This window comes from Camelina sativa, chromosome 5 (genome assembly GCF_000633955.1).
Source record: "Camelina sativa cultivar DH55 chromosome 5, Cs, whole genome shotgun sequence".
In the NCBI taxonomy this organism is placed as follows: Eukaryota; Viridiplantae; Streptophyta; class Magnoliopsida; order Brassicales; family Brassicaceae; genus Camelina; species Camelina sativa.
In genome coordinates, this window is record NC_025689.1 from 6,781,722 (window position 1) to 6,800,168 (window position 18,447).

An 18,447-nucleotide genomic window follows, 5' to 3' on the forward strand; every position below is an offset into this window, starting at 1 on the left:
TTCACACAAATCTAACCATAACATTTATTGGAGGTCGTACGTACACAACACAATATTTATTGAGTGATTAAGATGTTTTAACGCAATAAATATTGTGGTTCCTATAGTTGTATCAACCCACATGATTAGAGAGTTATGAGATTGAAATGGGCTGATTCGGATCACCTTGGTCCATCCACCATGTGACCAGTCTGTACTTAAAAACCCATTAAGCCTTGATTTTATTTGGAATTTATGTCGTCGGTTAAACGTCAAATCCAAAAAAAAAAAATGAAAGGATTTGACATTAGAGATATCAGGTGCGCAAACCAGACATGAATTGGTCCTATAGACGTCACATAGATTACCAACTTTTATATTTCTATCTAAAAATAACCACTGATGTCTACCCCAAAGAAAATGGTTATCTTCGAACATTTCTATCAATAAACAACATTGATGTAACTTAGTTTCTAATTGTTCCGTATTGATATTGGGTACTGATGTTTCGGATAATGTTGCATTGATATCAAAACAAAGTTTGGACGCAAAACAAATAAAAAGAAGAAGTAGTTTTTTGGAAGCAATAAATTCGGATTTTAAATATGGATGCTCCTTCTTCTGAATTCTTCAAGTTCGAACGTGTTGCACAATGACTTTATTTGCTTCGGCTATGAAATGTGTATTTTACTGAGGACTTAAAAAAAATTGTTTAATGGGCTTAACGGTACTACAAATCCTATTAAATGGGCTAAAAGGCCCATTAAATTCCTTGAGAAGCTAGGGCTCAGGGGGAATTCCCATCCGCCTTATATACGATCTGGTTATCAAAAGCATAGACTTTTTAGGGTTTCGAGTGAAAAGAGTAACAAGCGCGGCGGAGCCATGGTTCTCAAGTAATCAATCTCTATCTCTCTGTTCTTCGTGTTTTCTCAGCTCTCATAGGGCATACATTATTGCTAATGATCCTAGTGAATCTGAATATGCTACTGTCAAAGATGCCTTTTTGCTAAAAATGAGTTTTTTTTTTTTTTTTTTACGTTAAGATCTGTTTATCTATGGTCAAAACTGTCAGCAATTTGAGATATTTTTTTCTTTGTGTTCCGTAAGAACTAGGTCTTGTTGCTCTGTATATTGATCTTGATTGTGTTGGTCTCTAACTGAAATTTGAAGAATTCAGTTTGCCCTCATTGTTGTAATCCACAATGAGATGGCTTAATGTGTGCTGTGTCAGTGTGGTTCGATGTAGAAATGTTGAGTGATGTCTCTAATCATTTGACTATGATTGAAATGTAGGACTGAGCTTTGCCGATTCAGTGGCCAGAAGATCTACCCTGGCAGGGGAATCAGATTTATCCGTTCTGACTCTCAGGTACTTATGGTGTCAATGTGTTCTCTATGTATCAAGACTCTGTTTGCTATGTCTCTGTATTGACTTTATCCATTTCATGATGATTCATCAGGTGTTTTTGTTCCTTAACTCCAAATGCAAGAGGTACTTTCACAACAAGTTGAAGCCATCTAAGCTTTCATGGACTGCCATGTACAGGAAGCAACACAAGAAGGTCTTAACTCTTCTTTGTTTGTTTGCTTCTTGTTTTCTTGTTTTAGGACTATTGAATTCTGGTTCTGACCCTTGTTTTATGATCTTTTCCAGGACGCAGCGCAAGAGGCTGTGAAGAGAAGGAGACGTGCAACCAAGAAGCCTTACTCAAGGTCCATTGTCGGTGCTACTTTGGAGGTTATTCAGAAGAAGCGAGCAGAGAAACCCGAAGTTCGTGATGCAGCCAGAGAAGCTGCTCTACGGTTTGTTTTCTTTACACTTACAACACTCAATCTTTTGTAACCTTGGAATGTGATTGATTGAAAAGGAATTTGTTTTTTCTGCAGTGAGATTAAGGAGAGAATCAAGAAGACAAAGGATGAGAAGAAGGCAAAGAAGGTCGAGTATGCTTCCAAGCAACAGAAGTCTCAAGTGAAGGGCAATCTCCCCAAGAGTGCTGCACCCAAGGCTGCTAAGATGAGTGGTGGTGGTGGCAGACGTTGAATGGAGCTATAGAGTAGCCCCACTCATCTCTCTTCACTTATCTCTGTTTCTTGTTTTGACATTTGTTTTGTCACCTATTTTTTTAGCTTTGCACCAGATCTAATATATTGTACTTGAGGGTTTTTCTTCAGCTTATGAAACTTTTTGTTTGGTATCAATCCTCTGGTTCTTTACTCTTGATATTCAAAAACTGCACTATAGAATTTTCAACTTGGCTCTAGGACACTGTTAGCCTAAACGTGAGATTTTGATCAAGCATTTAACGAGTTGTAGCTTTAGCGTTTTATGATAATGTATTCTTGATAAACCTCGAGAACTCTTCCATGAAAGTTACTTAAACGAATACTTGATACAAAAACAGAGCAAGCTAAGGAAAGTGTAACTTATGTTGAACCTAAAATACAATTTTGAGCCACTTTTGAAACCTAACTTGACCCGTTGCTGCCTCTAGCTGAAGGCTTTTCCCCAGTTTTGCACCTTCTTGTTTGAACCATTCTCTCTTATCATCGATTTCAGTTGTATAAGCTGTTGAAACAAAGTGAAAGTAACCCCAAGGAAATGTCACTTAACAAAGATAAATTTATTAAGTTACTACTATCGATTAATGAGTTAATTACCTCTTCTTGTAGCAATTCTTTTTCTCTACAGACAACATCAAACTCTTGCCTTAGTGATTCATAGAGATGCTCTAGTTGTTTGTTCTTCCACCTGGCTTTCCTGTTCTGGAACCAAACCGCAATCTGTCTCGGCTGCAGCCCGAGTTCTTTGGACAGCTTCATTTTCCTATCCGGACTCAGCTTTATCTCTTCTTGAAAACTTCTCTCAAGGAACTTTAGCTGCTCGCTCGTCATCTTCTTCTTTTTCTTCTGCTGTCCATTGTTATTGTTGCTTTCTTCTCCATAACCACTTTCAACCATTTGTAGAGGGACATGAAGCATACCTTGTTGTGCACCTACCATTGTACCTGAAGCGAGACATCTGTTGTCTTGGTTTCCTTGAAATTTTATACAATAGAGAGTGACTTGTAAGAAGTCATATAGTTGAGTAAAATGATTAAGCATCAATCATAGAAGTTAGCTCCATTAACACCAAATACTAGGGATGCATATGTACCTTGAAAATGGTCAAAGTTGTAGAAAGGAGAGATGAAGTTGGAGGAAGAAGCGCCATCGATGAAGGAGCTACTCCAATATTCCATTCTTTGTCTTGTTCTTTTTCCTCTTTTGTCTATTTCTGCGTACAACAATCACTTTCAAGTGACTACTTTTTAGCCAAATAAAGGAATGAACAATTTTGAGTTTGATTTGGAACTTGGAGTTAAAAGATGATGTGTATCTTTATATGCAAATGTTAGTACATGCATGTGCACTATATATATAAGTGAATATGGTTGAAAACCCTAGTGGTTCAGTTTTTAACTAATTGGGTCTCCGTCAAGAGAAATGTGTAATGAAAGCGAAAGGTTTCCCACTTTCTTCCATTTAAGCTTTAACCGAGTAACGAAGAGTCCAAACAGTGAGAGTAGAATGGGCGGTGCGGAACAAGCTAAATAAATGTGATTAGTGTGAAAATAAAATAACTGAACAATTGGTACAAAATGAGGTAAAGTGAATTATTAGTGATTATTTAAAAAAAATTTGAAAACTTTTATTTTATGCAGCTTATATTAGTCCAATGCATGCAGTAATGTGAAAGAAATATTTTAAGACCCAAAATATTTAATCAAAAAGTCAAATTTAATTATCATATAGTATATAGTACATTTTAATTATCATAAAGTCAAATCTAAACCCTAACCAATTCATTTGTAAACCCAAACCGACATATAATTTTATTCTAATTTTAAAAATCTAAACCAAGCTAATATTTAAATTTCCTTAAGTAAAAGTATACAGAATTTGTTTCCTTAATTTGATTTGCTTTTTAATTTAATTTTGATTTATTTTTTAAATGAAATATTAGATGGAAGATTCTGATTGGCTGAGAGAAGAAGGGGTGAATGGAGAGGGGTGAACCTAAGTATTTTTCTTATTTGTCAAAATATACATTTTATTACACTGATATTCACAATAATTAGTCACGTACATTCTTCATTTTATTTTATTTTTGGTGAATTAATGTGGATGTCATCAGTGTATATGAAGAAGTAGTGAGAGTTGAGAAAGTAACAGTAAAGATATAGAGGTGAAAAGGAAAAGAGAGAATGGTCCAGATTCTACTTATATACAAATGTCGATCACTCTCTCTACCTTAATCAACCACCAATCTGACATTGTATCAATTCAAACTTCTACTCTCAGTCTATAACATTAGCCTCCAGTTTTCATCTCTTTCTATGTATTTGTAATTTGTATAAAGTCCCCACAATCTTTATTTAACACTGTGGCTCTGCAGGGTGCTACTCGAACAGATAGATCAGAAGGGTCCAATTCTGATCCTGACAAAATTTGGGAGCACAGTGCACTAGTGAAAATAGTATCATCATATCGATCTACGAGTTTTTTTTTTGTATTGATCCGGTGATAAAGTATACAGTTGTTAGAAATGGAATGATGCAACGAATCTTGAAGAAATGATGAATTCTTATATCGAATATATACGTATATGGTTGGATAAAGCTGAAATTTCTAGCACAAGTTACGTTTCCCCAAATCAATTTATTGGTGCTTTTCAAGCATATTGACCGAGAGATCAAGAACAACATCACTGCCAAACAAGCGCTTCAAGAAGCTGATGAGCTTATGGATTTAACGAAGTTAGAAATTGGTTAAACTTTTAGTTTGGCTCATTTCATATAGCTTTATGAAAGTGAACAAAAATCCTACCAATGCTAGCATTATTAGAGTTAGCTCATTTAAGAAGACAAAATTTGTTATAATATCGGATCGAAGATATTTTTGATCATCAATGTTGGATAAAGAGTATCAAGAGAACTACGATTAAAGTTACTTTTAATAAGAATAATTTACCATCATGCACATGATGGATAATCAAAGATGCCAAAGAGATGTACTTATTATCTGCTGGCCTATAACTAAACTCTAAAGTCTGTCAAAACTTAAAATCTATTGAAATTCAACACTTTGGGATCGAGATACTTAAATTATTATTGTCACGTACATTTCCAATTGTAATTGAGAGAGTAGTAGTAGTAATAAAATGGGTCAGTAAATACTAGTGCTAAATAGTAAAAAGTAGAAATGATAATAAACTAAAGGAGGACCAATATTACAGAGAAATAAAAGCTCAAGAGAGAGTGTTTATGTCATTTACAGAAGAATTTCGTATAAAGAAGAGTCAGTCTCATTAGAATTATTTCTTTACTTTTCAAGTTAACTTTTTTATATTCTTGACACAGATACCATGTTAGTTAAAAACCAAAACCAACGGTTAATGTTTCCAGTATAAAACGTACTTGCTATATATAAGAGCATGGTGAAACTGAAATCTATAAGCTTTGTTTTTCAGACAAATTTGACGATTTAAGTTTAGTACTTTGCCTACTTTGGACTGTCAAGTGCCACAGTGAAGGAAGACAGAACCTGACTTTTTCTTTTGCCATTTTTTTACCTTTTTTCTTTTCTTTGGGGAGGTAATTTAAGTCGAAATTGTCAGCTTGTCTCCCCCATCTTGAAAACAAAAACAAAAAATCAAAATTTATTCAATAGGAAATAGACTTTCGAATAGCAGAATACACGTTTTAACAATTAACTCTAGTGGTCCTTTCCAAAGAAGGGATGGTCCTTACAATTGAACAAGACCCTCTTTATCTTTCAAGTTAGAATAGTCAGAGCCTATCTACTACAACGTGTACTGTATATAATTTGAAAACGGAGTTATAAACAATATAACTCGATCAATTCACAATGCTATGCCTAATTCAAGACCACAGATCAAGAAGATAAACAGTAATACATTCAAAAGCATGTAGTATATGCAAAAGTGTGATGTATACAATTTCTTCTTTCTAACTATTTATTTCACAGCCGGTTTCCTTCTCTTGCGTCGCTTCACCTCGATCGGGATAATGAAGACCGAATCCACACAGATTCCACCTTTCGAATGTGTGCAATCAATCTGTTTCATCGACCATCGGACTTCAGTTGATGTTTCCGAGCAACCAACAACAAATTCTCCAACCTTATACTCTCTCCAGTATCCTCTTCCTCCTTCACCCATTTCCTTATCAGCCAAGTAATACTCACATGACGCCTCTTGCCCGTCTGAAGTTGAAAGCGAAAACCGCACAGGCTTCAAATCCCAACCGTGTGTGTGTTCGAAATGGCAAACACGTCTTCCCAACCTTTTCGAGAATCTTCCAAGATGTATTTTGAATGATAGACAATATACACCAGGAGGAAGATTAAATCTCACTATCCCATCTACTTCAAACCACCAAATCTGCTGTAAGTAGGCTACAACATGGAACCTGTCAATGAATGTAGTGTTGCTCAGTGACCCGCAGACACTATTTTTATGTTTTCCCAGTCTAACATAAACAACCTTCATCAGTTGTATTCAACTTTCTAATGGAATTCATATCCTCTGTTACAGAATCTTGATATTGTCATTAGATAGACCACTCATCAAAACTGTAACGCTCAAGCAAACTTTCAATCCTCATTTTGATCAGTCCAAAGAGAGAATTGTTCTAAACCTAACAGAAACTAAGAACTAAGGATCAAATAACCAAGTATTACAATGCCCCTTAGATTATCTAATAGCTGAATCTTGTAAAAGTTTAATAATGTTACCTTGATTCATCAGTTGCAATCCAATTCCAATATCTACGGTCTTCAATTCCAGTTATAGCCATTCCTCTAGCCGAAATCGCCATACAAACTCGCCCTGTCAATTTATCAATCCACACTTCCTGCACCAATATCATCAACACAAAGACACATTGTTATCAGATTATAACCTTAGAGATAGCTTCCCAATTCCAATCAAACCCTAATTTCCCAATTCCAAATCAATCAAAAGCAAAGTTTGAACAAAACAAACCTTATTACCATCGTCGAAAGGGATAGGACGAGAGAGCAAAGCGAAAATATCCTTCTTAGAGAGACTCTGATACCTCTCAGGAGGCAATAGAACAAGCAAATCATGGTAATTACTTGGAAGCTTCTTCTCCCACACAGAATCAGACGAAGCCGCGCCGCGAAACGCTCGATTCAAACGAGCTAGATTACAAATCTCCGGCGGAGTTAGGTGAAGAATCACGCAAGCGACGCAGCTCTCAGGTATATCGCCGAGACTCGGTCCGGTTGCTAAACCGTTACTGTCACCGTTGAGGTTCGAAAAGGACGACCCCATCTCGCCTAGAAATTGAGAATAAAGAAGTGATGATGATGATGATGATGATGATGATGATCGAGAGCCATGTCATCGTCGATCTCTCTGAGAGCTTACGTGGAAGGGAGACGAAGATCGACGGCCGACACGTGGCAATACCGATGACGGAAGAGTGTGATTTAATTAAAGGCTTAGCTAAAAATGATTAGCAATATTTATTTGTACTACTAAACTACTCACAAGATAATAACAAACCGACCATTACAAATAGAGTATGAATAGGCCGACCAAAAAATGTTAAAAGAAATGGGCCAGGTTATTAATAATAGAAACAAAAAAATTGAATAGACACGCCCGGTGGGACTCGAACCCACAATCGTTTGATTAGAAGTCAAACGCCTTATCCATTAGGCCACGGGCGCTTTTGTTCTTTTCCTACTTCCGTCTTATATAAATCAAATAACTAAAGATATTTAGGGATCTTAAAAATTATTGACCAAAAAGTATAAAGACGTTAAATTCCTAGCTTTTGGATGTGTTATACATACTTAAGAAACAACAAAAAAAACGAATTATTTCAATTACAACGGATGTTAATCTGATTGTTATGTCACATTTGAAAAATAATGATTTTTAACTATTCAAACAAGATTGGCTCAAAATGGGTTGGACATGAAAATGTTGATATAGAGGTCCCGGCCACTTTTTAATTAACTAAACAAGAAAAATGTCAAAACTCTAAGTAATGTGTGTGGTCTCAGCTACTTTTTAAACGTTAAAAAAAAAAAAAAAAAAAAAAAAAAAAAAAAAAAAAAATTAGTACTCTCAAACTTTTGACTTGTTATTGTCTTTCGTGTCTCATTACATATTTTCGTATCTAGTCTTATTCTGCCTAACAAGAAGACGGCATAAATGTCCAAAAAATCTTTTTTTAAGGACCAATCAAGCTATCACTTCAACGGTCTAAAGAAACATTTAAAGTGTGTATTATCTCCACAGCCACATATATTTACAGATTTGGTGTGTATTCTTGATTGTTTTTGTGATAAGTCCAACATTATTATCATTAGTTTTCCGTTTTATTAGTAGACTTTGTTCATATGTTATTCCCAATTTTGCAGTAAATGATTGTGAATTATGCAGGTTTTTGTGTCTAGCTTTGAACCACTCAATTCCAAAGGAAATATCTCCGGTTCACCTCATTGTTTGAAACTGTTCCAACAACTTGTCATTTCTAAAACCTTTTAAATATATCTACTCTGCCACTTCTTATTTTCACACCATAGTCTTTTCTGATCGATTGTAACCGACCATCTGTTATTATAAAAAGAAAAGCTCTGCTTAGCTCCAGAGAGACACAATAACAATTTGAAAATAATGAACTCTAAGAACCGCATAAACAATGTCGGAGAAGATGTTGATATCGAAATCCCTGACACTGCTCATCAGATTAGCAGCGGTTTGTAGTTCGTTTTCCCCCTCTTTTTGGTTTCAATGTTAAGTATGCGATAAAAATGTTGTAATATATCTCTCTCTACCCCTGAAAACGTTTTACAACCATAAGATTGAGGAGGCAAAACAAAACTCTGCTTTCTGCTGCATGCATAGTGGGAAAAGCTAAATATCATGTTTCTTGGAATGTACTACAGATTCATGGTTCCAGGCAGCGTTCGTTCTGACAACAAGTGTAAACAGCGCATACGTGTTGGGATATTCAGGAACAGTCATGGTTCCTTTAGGATGGATTGGTGGTGTGCTTGGTCTTGTTCTTGCTACTGCGATCTCACTCTATGCAAACACTCTCATAGCCAAGCTTCATGAGTTTGGTGGCAAAAGGCACATCCGTTATAGAGACCTCGCAGGTTTCATTTACGGTAGAAAGGCTTATCGTCTAACATGGGCGTTGCAATATGTCAATCTTTTCATGATTAATTGTGGATTCATCATTTTAGCTGGTTCTGCTTTAAAGGTAGTAAACATTTTTGATTCTTGATTCTTGTGAGCCAAGGTTAGTTATCTTGGGGGTGTGTTCTGTTTTCCTTGCAGGCTGTTTATGTGCTTTTCAGGGATGATCATGCCATGAAACTACCTCATTTTATAGCCATTGCTGGTCTGATTTGTGCGGTTTTTGCTATTGGTATTCCTCATTTATCGGCTCTTGGGATCTGGCTTGCGGTTTCGACCTTCCTCAGCCTCATCTATATCATAGTAGCAATTGTGCTATCGGTTAAAGACGGTATGATGATCAGGCTTCAGAGATTACTAAAAGGTTATGGAGTTTATAGCTACTAAGATTCTTCCCTTTTGTTTTTGTTTTTTTTGTAGGAGTCAAAGCACCTTCAAGAGATTACGAGATACAAGGATCATCAATTAACAAACTCTTTACCATCACTGGAGCAGCCGCAACACTAGTTTTCGTATTCAACACTGGGATGCTTCCAGAAATTCAGGTGAAATTTTCGAGATTTCAAATGCAAATGTTTAAACTATAACTTAAAATGTGATTTTCTTACAACCATTTCACATGTAAACGCTAACGCATAAAATGATCCATATTATGGACACTTCTTTTCCCCTCAATGATAGGCAACAGTAAAGCAACCGGTTGTGAAAAACATGATGAAGGCCCTATACTTTCAATTCACGGTGGGTCTTCTACCGATGTTCACGGTTGTATTCGTCGGATATTGGGCTTACGGATCCTCAACCTCGGCATATCTTCTAAACAACGTTAATGGCCCAGTTTGGGTCAAAGCCCTTGCTAACATCTCTGCTATCCTTCAATCCGTTATCTCTTTGCACGTAAGTTTCTCCTTGAGAGGTATTAACAAGAGAAACTCAAACTATTTGTGACTCAATCCGTTCTTACTCAGTTTTTTGTTGTAGATTTTTGCAAGTCCAACATATGAGTACATGGATACAAAGTTTGGGATCAAAGGAAACCCACTGGCTTTAAAGAACTTGTTGTTTAGGATCATGACAAGAGGCGGGTACATAGCGATTAGCACACTTCTGTCAGCGCTCTTACCGTTCCTCGGGGACTTCATGAGCCTCACGGGTGCAGTGAGCACATTCCCTCTCACATTCATTCTAGCCAACCACATGTACTATAAGGCTAAGAACAATAAGCTCAATCCTTTGCAAAAGTTATGGCACTGGCTCAACGTTGTCTTCTTCAGTTTGATGTCTGTTGCTGCTGCCATTGCAGCTCTTAGGCTCATTGCCCTTGACTCCAAGAACTTCCATGTTTTCGCAGATTTGTAGTAGTTCATTGTGATAGCATCTTATATGAAACTTATAATTGCATATAGTCATCGTATTTCTAAGTTTTTAACCTTCAAACACATAGATTTCACTATTTTATTGGGTATGCAGGGCTAGCAACTGCAATATTTTGATAAAAGTTTTAGGTACCTCAATGTTGCTAAGAAAATAGATATAGAAGTATTTACTAAGGAATGTAGATATTATGAATAAGGTAGGAAGTGGTTTATATCATAACTTGGAAACATCAATCTCCTAAAATACAAAATCAGAAGTCCAGGAGATATATATTTTCACTCCGATATCTAGCATATCGCCGGCGAAACAAGAATCGCGAGTATTTTTCTTGGAAAGCACCAAGAGTTTAAGTGAAGGAAAGAAAATTGATTAGTAACAAAAAAAAAAAAGACAGACGAGACTCACTCCTGACTCCGCTTCTTCTAGTCCTCTAGCTCGATGATTTTGACCACAGCCGCATCTCCCACTTTCTGACAGACAACAACTCTGTCATGTGACTTGATCACTCCGGCTTGCTTCCCATGGTCTAGAGCCACTTTCAGGACTGACTCATTTGTTGCACTTGTTGATTCCGCCTGAACAAAGGATTTCACACTACGTTAGAGAAAATACAGTTTCCAACCCGGCTTACAACACTAATTTTGCAAGATTCTTCCTGCAATGAATCAAATTATTTGTAATAGAGACTTACAGGGTGACGAGGGTCAGCAAGCATGGGGAAGAGACCTCTGACAATAAGTGACTGCCTAGCCTGAGACAACAATATACACAAACACAATGTCATGTTTGAGCAATAATCAAAATGTTGTCATATATGACAATGGTTTTACATGTGTAACTTTAAAAAAAAATCTGCAACATGCTATTCTCTTTGAATCAATGTGGACAATTGATAAATAGGATATGCAAGCATAATTAAGTATCAACTGTAATCACTGAATATTGGAATACAGCAAGTTGCATAAGAAAAAAATCCCATTTCGTTTTCCAAATTCATACAATCAGAGTGAAGTTTACCTCAAAGGCTCCGCTAAAGCTCCACTTCAGCTGATTTGTCGTAAGCCGGGGAATGACAACAGAGATAACGGGCATAGTTGGCCTGTATTTAGCAATCAACCTACATAGAGATGGAAGAAACATTCAGTAGACAGCTACATAGCATTTAAATGAAGGAATAGTTTAAGCCGGAAAGAATGGTGAACCTTGCTGCTCTTCCAGACGAGGTAAAGCATATAATTACAGATGCCTTAACCTTGATGGCTGCCCGTACCTGGTATCAAGCAGAAATTAAGCCTCTAAGTTAGCAATGATCAATAGGAAAGAAAATCCTCAGCTTTTCTAGGTAGCGCAGAAGAGAAACTTACAGCAGAAGAAGCAATAGACTCCAAGTGAGTCATTGGTTCTCCAACATACTTGACAGTCTTCTTGAAGAACAGATCTTGGTTGAACACCTTCTCTGCCTATAAACAAATACATATATGCGTAAGATAAAAGCAGATGATAAACCATGGCTACGAAGATTGAGATGCTAAGAAGGCAATGGAAGTAATAATACTATAGACCTACAAGATAAAGCTTACCTCACAACAGATCCTACCAACAGTTGATATGGTTTCCACCGGGTACAATCCACGAAGGGTCTCAGCACCAAGAAGAATTGCATCACTTCCTGTGAGAAATAGAAGGGAAGAAAGCCTCTTGAAGTTATGACCAAAACTATGATCCAGAAATATGTGCCCCTTCCTATAAATCTAAGCAGTACAAAATACACATTTTGTAGACTAAACATACCATCCAAAACAGCATTAGCAACATCAGTTGCCTCTGCACGAGTTGGCCGCAGATTGTCTGTCATACTGTCTACAACACGAGTGAGAACGGCTGGCTTTCCAGCCATGTTACACTTGTAAAGAGCAGCCTTTTGAAACAAAAACACCTGCAAGTTTTAGGGTCAACTTAGCAATTCTCTCCAGAATTTCACTAATAGTCTAATAAGACAACCACCAATCTGATTAGAAAGTGAGTGGACTTTGGACCAAAACAAATTGATTCGAGTGACCATCACCATACCTTTTCCGGAGGTAGATCGATACCCAAATTCCCACGTGATAGAATAATGCCATCTGCTTCTTGTAGAATTTCGTCGAAGTGGGTCAATCCCTATAATCAAATTCACATATGTAAACACTAACAGCAGCATCCCCAATTCCAGTGAAAGTTGCAGAGGGAGACATGTAAAGAAAAAATGAATGCAATTAACTTACCTCTTCATTCTCAATCTTCGCAAATATTTGTGTTTGAGAGAGGTCACCCAAACTGTTAAGCAACTCACGGGCCTGTGTTGTGGCAGAAAAAGTGATCATTCAAGCGTATCAGAAGCTCGGAACTAGTAGTAAGTAAATAGAGGAGTCACACTTGAAAGGCGGTATAAAAAACGTTATGAAAAAAGAAAATGGACCTGGCGAACGTCTTCTGCATGTCGGCAATAAGATAATGAGAGGAAATCGATCTTATTCTGAACTCCCCATGTGCTTATAACCTAGAAGAGAATCGGAACAAAAAAAAAAATTTAAACACTCGAACATATAAGCTAGAATATTATGAGAGACAGAGCAAAGTGTTCATTGAGATATGTAAATTATAAGCAACACTGACCTCCTTATCCTTCTCAGTCAGGGTTGGCATATCAATGTGAACTTGAGAGACATGCAATGTGAACAACGGACCACCCAGAGTAGCAGCATTTCTTGACACACAAACGACATCATCTCCTTTAACTTCTTCAACCTGAAGGTTTGTTTAAATGGTTAAATCTTCTCACAACACAACCATTTATAAGTCTAAAAATCAAATTTCAGAGAACACCGTAGAGTAATTCCATACGCAAATCCATTTTTATACCTCAAGCCAAACTGAAGTTGTTTCACTACCAGTGAAGAGATACTGTCCAACAAAGATAGTGTCACCACGCTTAACTGACTGCATAAATCAAACAAAAAAAAAAAAAATCCATCAAACCCCTATATAGAAAAAGCCAATTATCATCTCCTCCAAAAAAAACTATACGGTAAGGGTTTATATATAGAACCTTCGCTAGCCCATCAAAATTAATGGGAAGGACTTCAGAGGAAGCTTCTTGATCTTGACTCGGAGTCAAAGTAACAAGGCCATCAGCTTTAAGAGAAATAGCTTTCTCAGTCTTGTTAATAACTTGCAACTCAGGTCCCACAGTGTCTAGCATAACCTAGCAAACCATAAGATTAAAGCATTTTACCAACCCAAATCCAAAGATCAAGTAAATCAAAAACCAGAGAAAAAGAGAACAACATACAGCACAAAGCTTCTTAGTGCTCTTCACAGCAATCTTTAGATTCTCCAACGTCTCTTGGTGATAGTCTGCATCACACCACGAGAAATCGAATCGAGCCACTGCCAAAACAAAGAACCAGTGAGAGAGAACCCCAAAAAAGCAAATCACGTCTCATGAACAGTGATGGTAGTCGCTATTTACCGGACATTCCAGCTTTGAGACAACCAGCAATCACCTCGACGGATCGTGACTTGGGACCTAGAGTCCCAACAATCTTAGTCAAAGCCGGGAAGAAACTCTGCGAAAACAGCCAATCAAGCAGATCAAAAAACCTAAAATCTCATACTAGTCACTACTTCAAACAGATGAAATCAAAAACTTCGCAACAGATCCAAACGCTTACTAAGGAAATCAAAAACAATCAGAGAAGGAGAAAAATAAAATAGCTTACTGATTTGGAAGGTTCCAGGATTGAAGTCATCCTGATCGGTTCCTCGAGAAGGAGATGACTTGAATGCATAGCTGCTGATCGGAATTCGTAGATCTCAGGCGAAGGTATACGGTGACGGTAGAGAGACGGAGAGGAATCTGGGAGTGGAGAAGAGGCGGAGAAAAGTGTGCGCGATTGGGTATTATTTGATACGCTTGACCGGCGAATATGCCTCCAAATACGACGCAGTTTTCGTTTAAATAGCACACAATAAAAACAAAATGTTGAAAAACAAGCCATCAACTTTAGTTTCCCTAATTTTACCCCCCAAAACATTTCACTATCTAATTGCACACTTATCCTTCATTTGTTTTTTTATAATACACAGATTATTTTTCTTTTGGTAATTTGTAGAATCGTTGAATTATAAAAGTCTTATTTGAATTCAACAGTCAATAGAAGAGAAAAATTACCATTTAAATATTAGTATATTGAAATAAATCATTCATTCTTTCTAGAATTATAATGCATCTAACATGATTTTGGATACTGAGTATTTTTATTATATATTTAAAAGTAGTGAAAAAACTTGGAAAATGTCTAAAAGTAGAAGGACTAGATATATAATTAGGTGAATTTAATGAACATCTAGAAATGGGATCTACAAATGTCAATGAGCTCACAACGACGGTCTCAGTCGTACACGTGGTAGCAGCAAATGAGGAGCAACGTAGCTGGTTTTAGTATTCTTCCCCAAGTTTAATTTTTTCGTGGGGAAGGGGTCAAATTTGCCTCACGCGCCAGAGGGTTTTTCAGTTACGAGACGACGCACTAATCAATTTAAATAATAAATACCATTAAACTTGCCTTTATGGTGTAATGAAAGCTAATTTTTTCACGATTGAATTATGATTTTAAATTACGAATCTATTTTTTGTTACCATTGAAACTTTATGGTTTAACACTTCAACTATCAGAAAACCCATCATGTTAAAAACTGTTTTTTTGTTTGTTAAAGATTCGCTTCTAGAAATGAAAAAATGGAATCCATGGTATTTGTCTCTAATTATATTGGCTAATCATGTGCTTGACCATTCGTTAATTTAGTTAATACAGATGCCAATCATAACCTTATGGGCTCAAAAGGTACCTGAAAGGTCAAATCCAAAGGGCTGACTCTTCAACCAAGAAGACAATTTACGAGTGGAGATAAAAGCATCCACCGTTCTAGAAGCATTAATCAATGTGCCTTCGAGTTAAATTTTCAAAAAAAAAATGTGCGTTCGAGCTTTAGGTTCAATGCAATAATCAAAATTAGCAATTGCTATTTGCTAATTAACCTAAGAAGACACATGAGCCTTAATGGGCCTTAACACATAGTATTTGAAACGGCTTTTATAAATCCACAAAACCCACAACGTTACGAAATCACATACTAGTACGGTGACGACACAAAAACATAACTAAAAAACTCCGACAAGTTTGCAAATCGAGGATTTCTAAGCAAGAAACCTTAATAAAATCGACCAAGATCCAAACGATACATATTACTACAAAAGCCACTGACGAAAACCAAACTTAGCAGTCTTCGGTAGTAGCCAACGACGGAGACATCGAGTTTCTCGACTCATCAAAATCCTCACCCACCGGAGATTGCTCAACTCTAATCTCCTCAACCATCTTAACAACCTCAGCCATCGTTGGCCTTTTCTCCGGCTGCGGCACGACGCAAGCTAATCCAATATGAAGCATCGCCACCATCTCCTCCTCAATATTCTTATACCTCAAAAGCTCCGGATCAAACACCTCCGCCGTCCATTCCTCCTTCACCACCGACCTAACCCACTTCGGCAAATCAACCACCGCTTCTTCCTCTTCCTCCACAGCCACCGACGCCGCTGATCTAGGTCTCGACGGAGACGGGAACATCGAGGGAGCTTTCCCTGTTAAAACCTCGAGGAGCAACACACCGAAGCTATACACGTCAGCTTTCTGAGATAGCCGTTTGATCTCTGACTGTTCCGGCGCACGGTAACCTCCTAACCGAGCGATAGCGTGAACCGGGTTTAGCAAAAGTGATAAACCGAAATCCGCTATCAATGCGACACCGTTTCTGTCCAATAGCACATTAGATGATTTGATATTGCCGTGAGGGATCTTTGAAATGCTATACTCGTCGTGAATCTTCGCTAATCCTCTCGCTGCTCCTAACATTAGACTAATCCTCGTAGTCCAGTCCAATGGAATCCGTCCAGGTCCACGATTCCCTAATAAACACCATTCACAAAAATCAAAACTTTGATTACCCTAATGCGATAAAATTCATAACGAGTGACCCAATTGATAAAAGTTAAAGCGTTACCATGAAGAAGGGAGTGTAAGCTTCCATTAGGAAGATACTCATAAACTAAGAGCTTCTCTTCTTTAGCATAGTAATAAGCTCTAAGCTTAACAACGTTTTGGTGTTTAAGCCTACCAATAATCTCCATATACTGCTCAAACTCTTTCCTCGGACAAGGATTCGCATCTTTAAGCCGCTTCACCGCCACAGTCGTGGAGCCGTCGTCCAACACCGCCTTGTACACCGTCCCTAAACTCCCTTTACCAAGCATCTCCGCAGAAGCTTTCAACAAATCCTCAAGCTCAAACTGTTTCCTCCTCTCGAAAAACACAAGCCTGCTCCTATCTGTCGCCGACGTCGCATCACTCTCTCCTCCTTCGCCGTAACTGCTTCGTCTCTTCCCTTCTCCTCCTCCGCCGACGAAACCACTCTCTACACTTCCGGTTTTGGATCCTCCGCCACCGGTCCGGTTTAATCTCCCACAACAGAAAGCAAAACCGAAAGAAACCAAAACAATAACCGCAACACCACTACCGATAACCGCCGCGATTATTCCCGGTTTAACCCATCTGTGACCGTGAATTCTCGGTTCTTCGGCGATAACCGGAGAATGAGGAATCGAAGTAGGGTTCGAAGGAACAATCTGATCCGTGTTTGAAGATTCCGGGTCGTTTGTGAAAGTACAACCCGGTAAAGGATCCGACCCGCATAATCCTTCGTTACCGGAAAAGCTCAATTCTCCAAATTTCTTCACCACACCGTCGGAGACGTTACCGTGAAGCTCATTGAACGAAACGTTCAACTCAAGAAGCGAGTTCATCTGAGAAAAATCCGGGATCCGACCCGTTAACTCATTGTTCTGGAGCCGGATCGTTAAAACCCGGGTAAACCCGAGGATCTCTCTAGGTATAACTCCACGGATGTTGTTATCAGAGAGATCAAGACGTATCATTCGTTTAAGAGATGAGATCTCTTTAGGTATCTCACCGGAGAGATCGTTACTGGAGAGATAAACAAGTCTGAGGTTAGTACAGTTCGTGAGAGGTGAAACGGTGCCGTTGAGTCTGTTGTCGTGGAGGTCAAGGAAACGGAGCTGGTCTAAGGAGGAGAGAGAGGTTAAAGGTCCACGTAACGAGAGTGAAGGGAGTGAGAGTTCGGTGACGCGGTGTGATGATGGTGAGCAAGAAACGCCTTGCCATGAGGAGGTACAAGCGTCGGAGCCTGACCAGTTACGTGCGAGGTTGCCGTGTGTGTCGGTTTGGAGGCGGAAGAGTGTGAGTGCGTTTGTGTCGTTTTGAGCGAATGAGATTGAGAGTTGGAGAAGGAGGAGGAGGATGAGAAGAGGAAGTGGTTTGATAGACATGGCGGATGAGTGAGTGAGCGGGAAAGAGAAGAGTGAGTGTGAAAGAGAGGAAACTGTATCGTTTTGTAAAAACAGAGATTGGTAATAACGACAAAGCTGTGGAATCTTTTGCTTTTGTTTTTCTTTTTAATTTTAAATGGTCTGATCTGTTGTGTTGTGTTTTTTGAATGCAGGCTGTGTCAGAAGTGTGAGTCTAGAAACGAAGGGAGAAAGAGAAAGAGATAAAACAAAAAGTGAAGAAAGTGAAAAAACAAAAGTTACGTACATAGCAGTGATTAGTAACAGAACTCATGAAGAATAATGTACCTTCCTATGTTAAATTTTCATATAAAAACATAAGGATTTGTTCAAGTGAACTCGCATTTGTATCGATCAACACAAATCAAGTGTTCTTTAATCA

At 38.0% G+C, this 18,447-nt stretch overlaps 6 protein-coding genes and 1 non-coding gene across 7 annotated transcripts; 2 read left to right on the forward strand and 5 right to left on the reverse strand.

The window, feature by feature from the left end:
- On the forward strand, window positions 778-2,201 carry LOC104785866 (60S ribosomal protein L24-1). The gene is made up of 5 exons (XM_010511151.2): window positions 778-875; window positions 1,276-1,351; window positions 1,443-1,544; window positions 1,637-1,785; window positions 1,870-2,201. The coding sequence occupies exons 1-5, from the start codon at window positions 865-867 to the stop codon at window positions 2,024-2,026; spliced, it is 495 nt and encodes a 164-aa protein (XP_010509453.1). The 5' UTR covers window positions 778-864; the 3' UTR covers window positions 2,027-2,201.
- Window positions 2,470-3,349, reverse strand: LOC104788963 (homeobox-leucine zipper protein ATHB-22-like). The gene is made up of 3 exons (XM_010514720.2): window positions 3,140-3,349; window positions 2,644-3,020; window positions 2,470-2,551 (listed from the first exon to the last, which is right to left on the reverse strand). The coding sequence occupies exons 1-3, from the start codon at window positions 3,222-3,224 to the stop codon at window positions 2,474-2,476; spliced, it is 540 nt and encodes a 179-aa protein (XP_010513022.1). The 5' UTR covers window positions 3,225-3,349; the 3' UTR covers window positions 2,470-2,473.
- LOC104785867 (F-box protein PP2-A15-like) lies at window positions 5,824-7,497 on the reverse strand. The gene is made up of 3 exons (XM_010511153.2): window positions 7,031-7,497; window positions 6,781-6,899; window positions 5,824-6,455 (listed from the first exon to the last, which is right to left on the reverse strand). The coding sequence occupies exons 1-3, from the start codon at window positions 7,340-7,342 to the stop codon at window positions 6,002-6,004; spliced, it is 885 nt and encodes a 294-aa protein (XP_010509455.1). The 5' UTR covers window positions 7,343-7,497; the 3' UTR covers window positions 5,824-6,001.
- On the reverse strand, window positions 7,671-7,743 carry TRNAR-UCU. Its single transcript has one exon. It is a non-coding gene; the product is annotated as a tRNA-Arg (tRNA).
- On the forward strand, window positions 8,458-10,992 carry LOC104785869 (proline transporter 3). Its single transcript, XM_010511155.2, has 6 exons — window positions 8,458-8,780; window positions 8,971-9,290; window positions 9,368-9,557; window positions 9,647-9,771; window positions 9,908-10,123; window positions 10,208-10,992. The coding sequence occupies exons 1-6, from the start codon at window positions 8,699-8,701 to the stop codon at window positions 10,583-10,585; spliced, it is 1,311 nt and encodes a 436-aa protein (XP_010509457.1). The 5' UTR covers window positions 8,458-8,698; the 3' UTR covers window positions 10,586-10,992.
- LOC104785868 (pyruvate kinase 1, cytosolic-like) lies at window positions 10,787-14,580 on the reverse strand. Its single transcript, XM_010511154.2, has 16 exons — window positions 14,365-14,580; window positions 14,115-14,211; window positions 13,935-14,032; window positions 13,692-13,847; window positions 13,505-13,582; window positions 13,259-13,390; window positions 13,062-13,142; window positions 12,868-12,939; window positions 12,674-12,763; window positions 12,395-12,539; window positions 12,184-12,272; window positions 11,968-12,063; window positions 11,806-11,873; window positions 11,621-11,720; window positions 11,295-11,354; window positions 10,787-11,178 (listed from the first exon to the last, which is right to left on the reverse strand). The coding sequence occupies exons 1-16, from the start codon at window positions 14,431-14,433 to the stop codon at window positions 11,026-11,028; spliced, it is 1,584 nt and encodes a 527-aa protein (XP_010509456.1). The 5' UTR covers window positions 14,434-14,580; the 3' UTR covers window positions 10,787-11,025.
- On the reverse strand, window positions 15,703-18,230 carry LOC104785870 (leucine-rich repeat receptor-like protein kinase PXC1). The gene is made up of 2 exons (XM_010511156.1): window positions 16,706-18,230; window positions 15,703-16,610 (listed from the first exon to the last, which is right to left on the reverse strand). Exons 1-2 carry the CDS (start codon window positions 18,045-18,047, stop codon window positions 15,922-15,924), a joined length of 2,031 nt encoding a protein of 676 aa, XP_010509458.1. The 5' UTR covers window positions 18,048-18,230; the 3' UTR covers window positions 15,703-15,921.

Bases quoted from the DNA above. Each gene is read 5' to 3' on its own strand.
- LOC104788963 (XM_010514720.2), bottom strand. From the start codon at position 3,224: ATGGAATATTGGAGTAGCTCCTTCATCGATGGCGCTTCTTCCTCCAAC. The intron at 3,021-3,139 runs GTACATATGCAT...TAAAATTTCAAG, and splicing joins CAACTTTGACCATTTTCAAG to GAAACCAAGACAACAGATGT. The intron at 2,552-2,643 runs GTAATTAACTCA...TTGTTTCAACAG, and splicing joins AAGAATTGCTACAAGAAGAG to CTTATACAACTGAAATCGAT.
- LOC104785866 (XM_010511151.2), top strand. The intron at 1,352-1,442 runs GTACTTATGGTG...ATGATTCATCAG, and splicing joins TTATCCGTTCTGACTCTCAG to GTGTTTTTGTTCCTTAACTC. The intron at 1,545-1,636 runs GTCTTAACTCTT...GATCTTTTCCAG, and splicing joins ACAGGAAGCAACACAAGAAG to GACGCAGCGCAAGAGGCTGT.
- LOC104785870 (XM_010511156.1), bottom strand. From the start codon at position 18,047: ATGTCTATCAAACCACTTCCTCTTCTCATCCTCCTCCTCCTTCTCCAA. The intron at 16,611-16,705 runs GTAACGCTTTAA...GGTGTTTATTAG, and splicing joins CTTACACTCCCTTCTTCATG to GGAATCGTGGACCTGGACGG.
- LOC104785868 (XM_010511154.2), bottom strand. From the start codon at position 14,433: ATGCATTCAAGTCATCTCCTTCTCGAGGAACCGATCAGGATGACTTCA. The intron at 13,583-13,691 runs GTTCTATATATA...TGATTTATGCAG, and splicing joins ATTTTGATGGGCTAGCGAAG to TCAGTTAAGCGTGGTGACAC. The intron at 12,764-12,867 runs GTAAGTTAATTG...ATTTGATTATAG, and splicing joins CGAAGATTGAGAATGAAGAG to GGATTGACCCACTTCGACGA.
- LOC104785869 (XM_010511155.2), top strand. From the start codon at position 8,699: ATGAACTCTAAGAACCGCATAAACAATGTCGGAGAAGATGTTGATATC. The intron at 9,291-9,367 runs GTAGTAAACATT...TTTTCCTTGCAG, and splicing joins TAGCTGGTTCTGCTTTAAAG to GCTGTTTATGTGCTTTTCAG. The intron at 9,558-9,646 runs GTATGATGATCA...TTTTTTTTGTAG, and splicing joins TGTGCTATCGGTTAAAGACG to GAGTCAAAGCACCTTCAAGA.
- LOC104785867 (XM_010511153.2), bottom strand. From the start codon at position 7,342: ATGGGGTCGTCCTTTTCGAACCTCAACGGTGACAGTAACGGTTTAGCA. The intron at 6,900-7,030 runs GTTTGTTTTGTT...ATATTGGTGCAG, and splicing joins CTTTCGACGATGGTAATAAG to GAAGTGTGGATTGATAAATT. The intron at 6,456-6,780 runs GTAACATTATTA...ATTCATTGACAG, and splicing joins ATTGCAACTGATGAATCAAG to GTTCCATGTTGTAGCCTACT.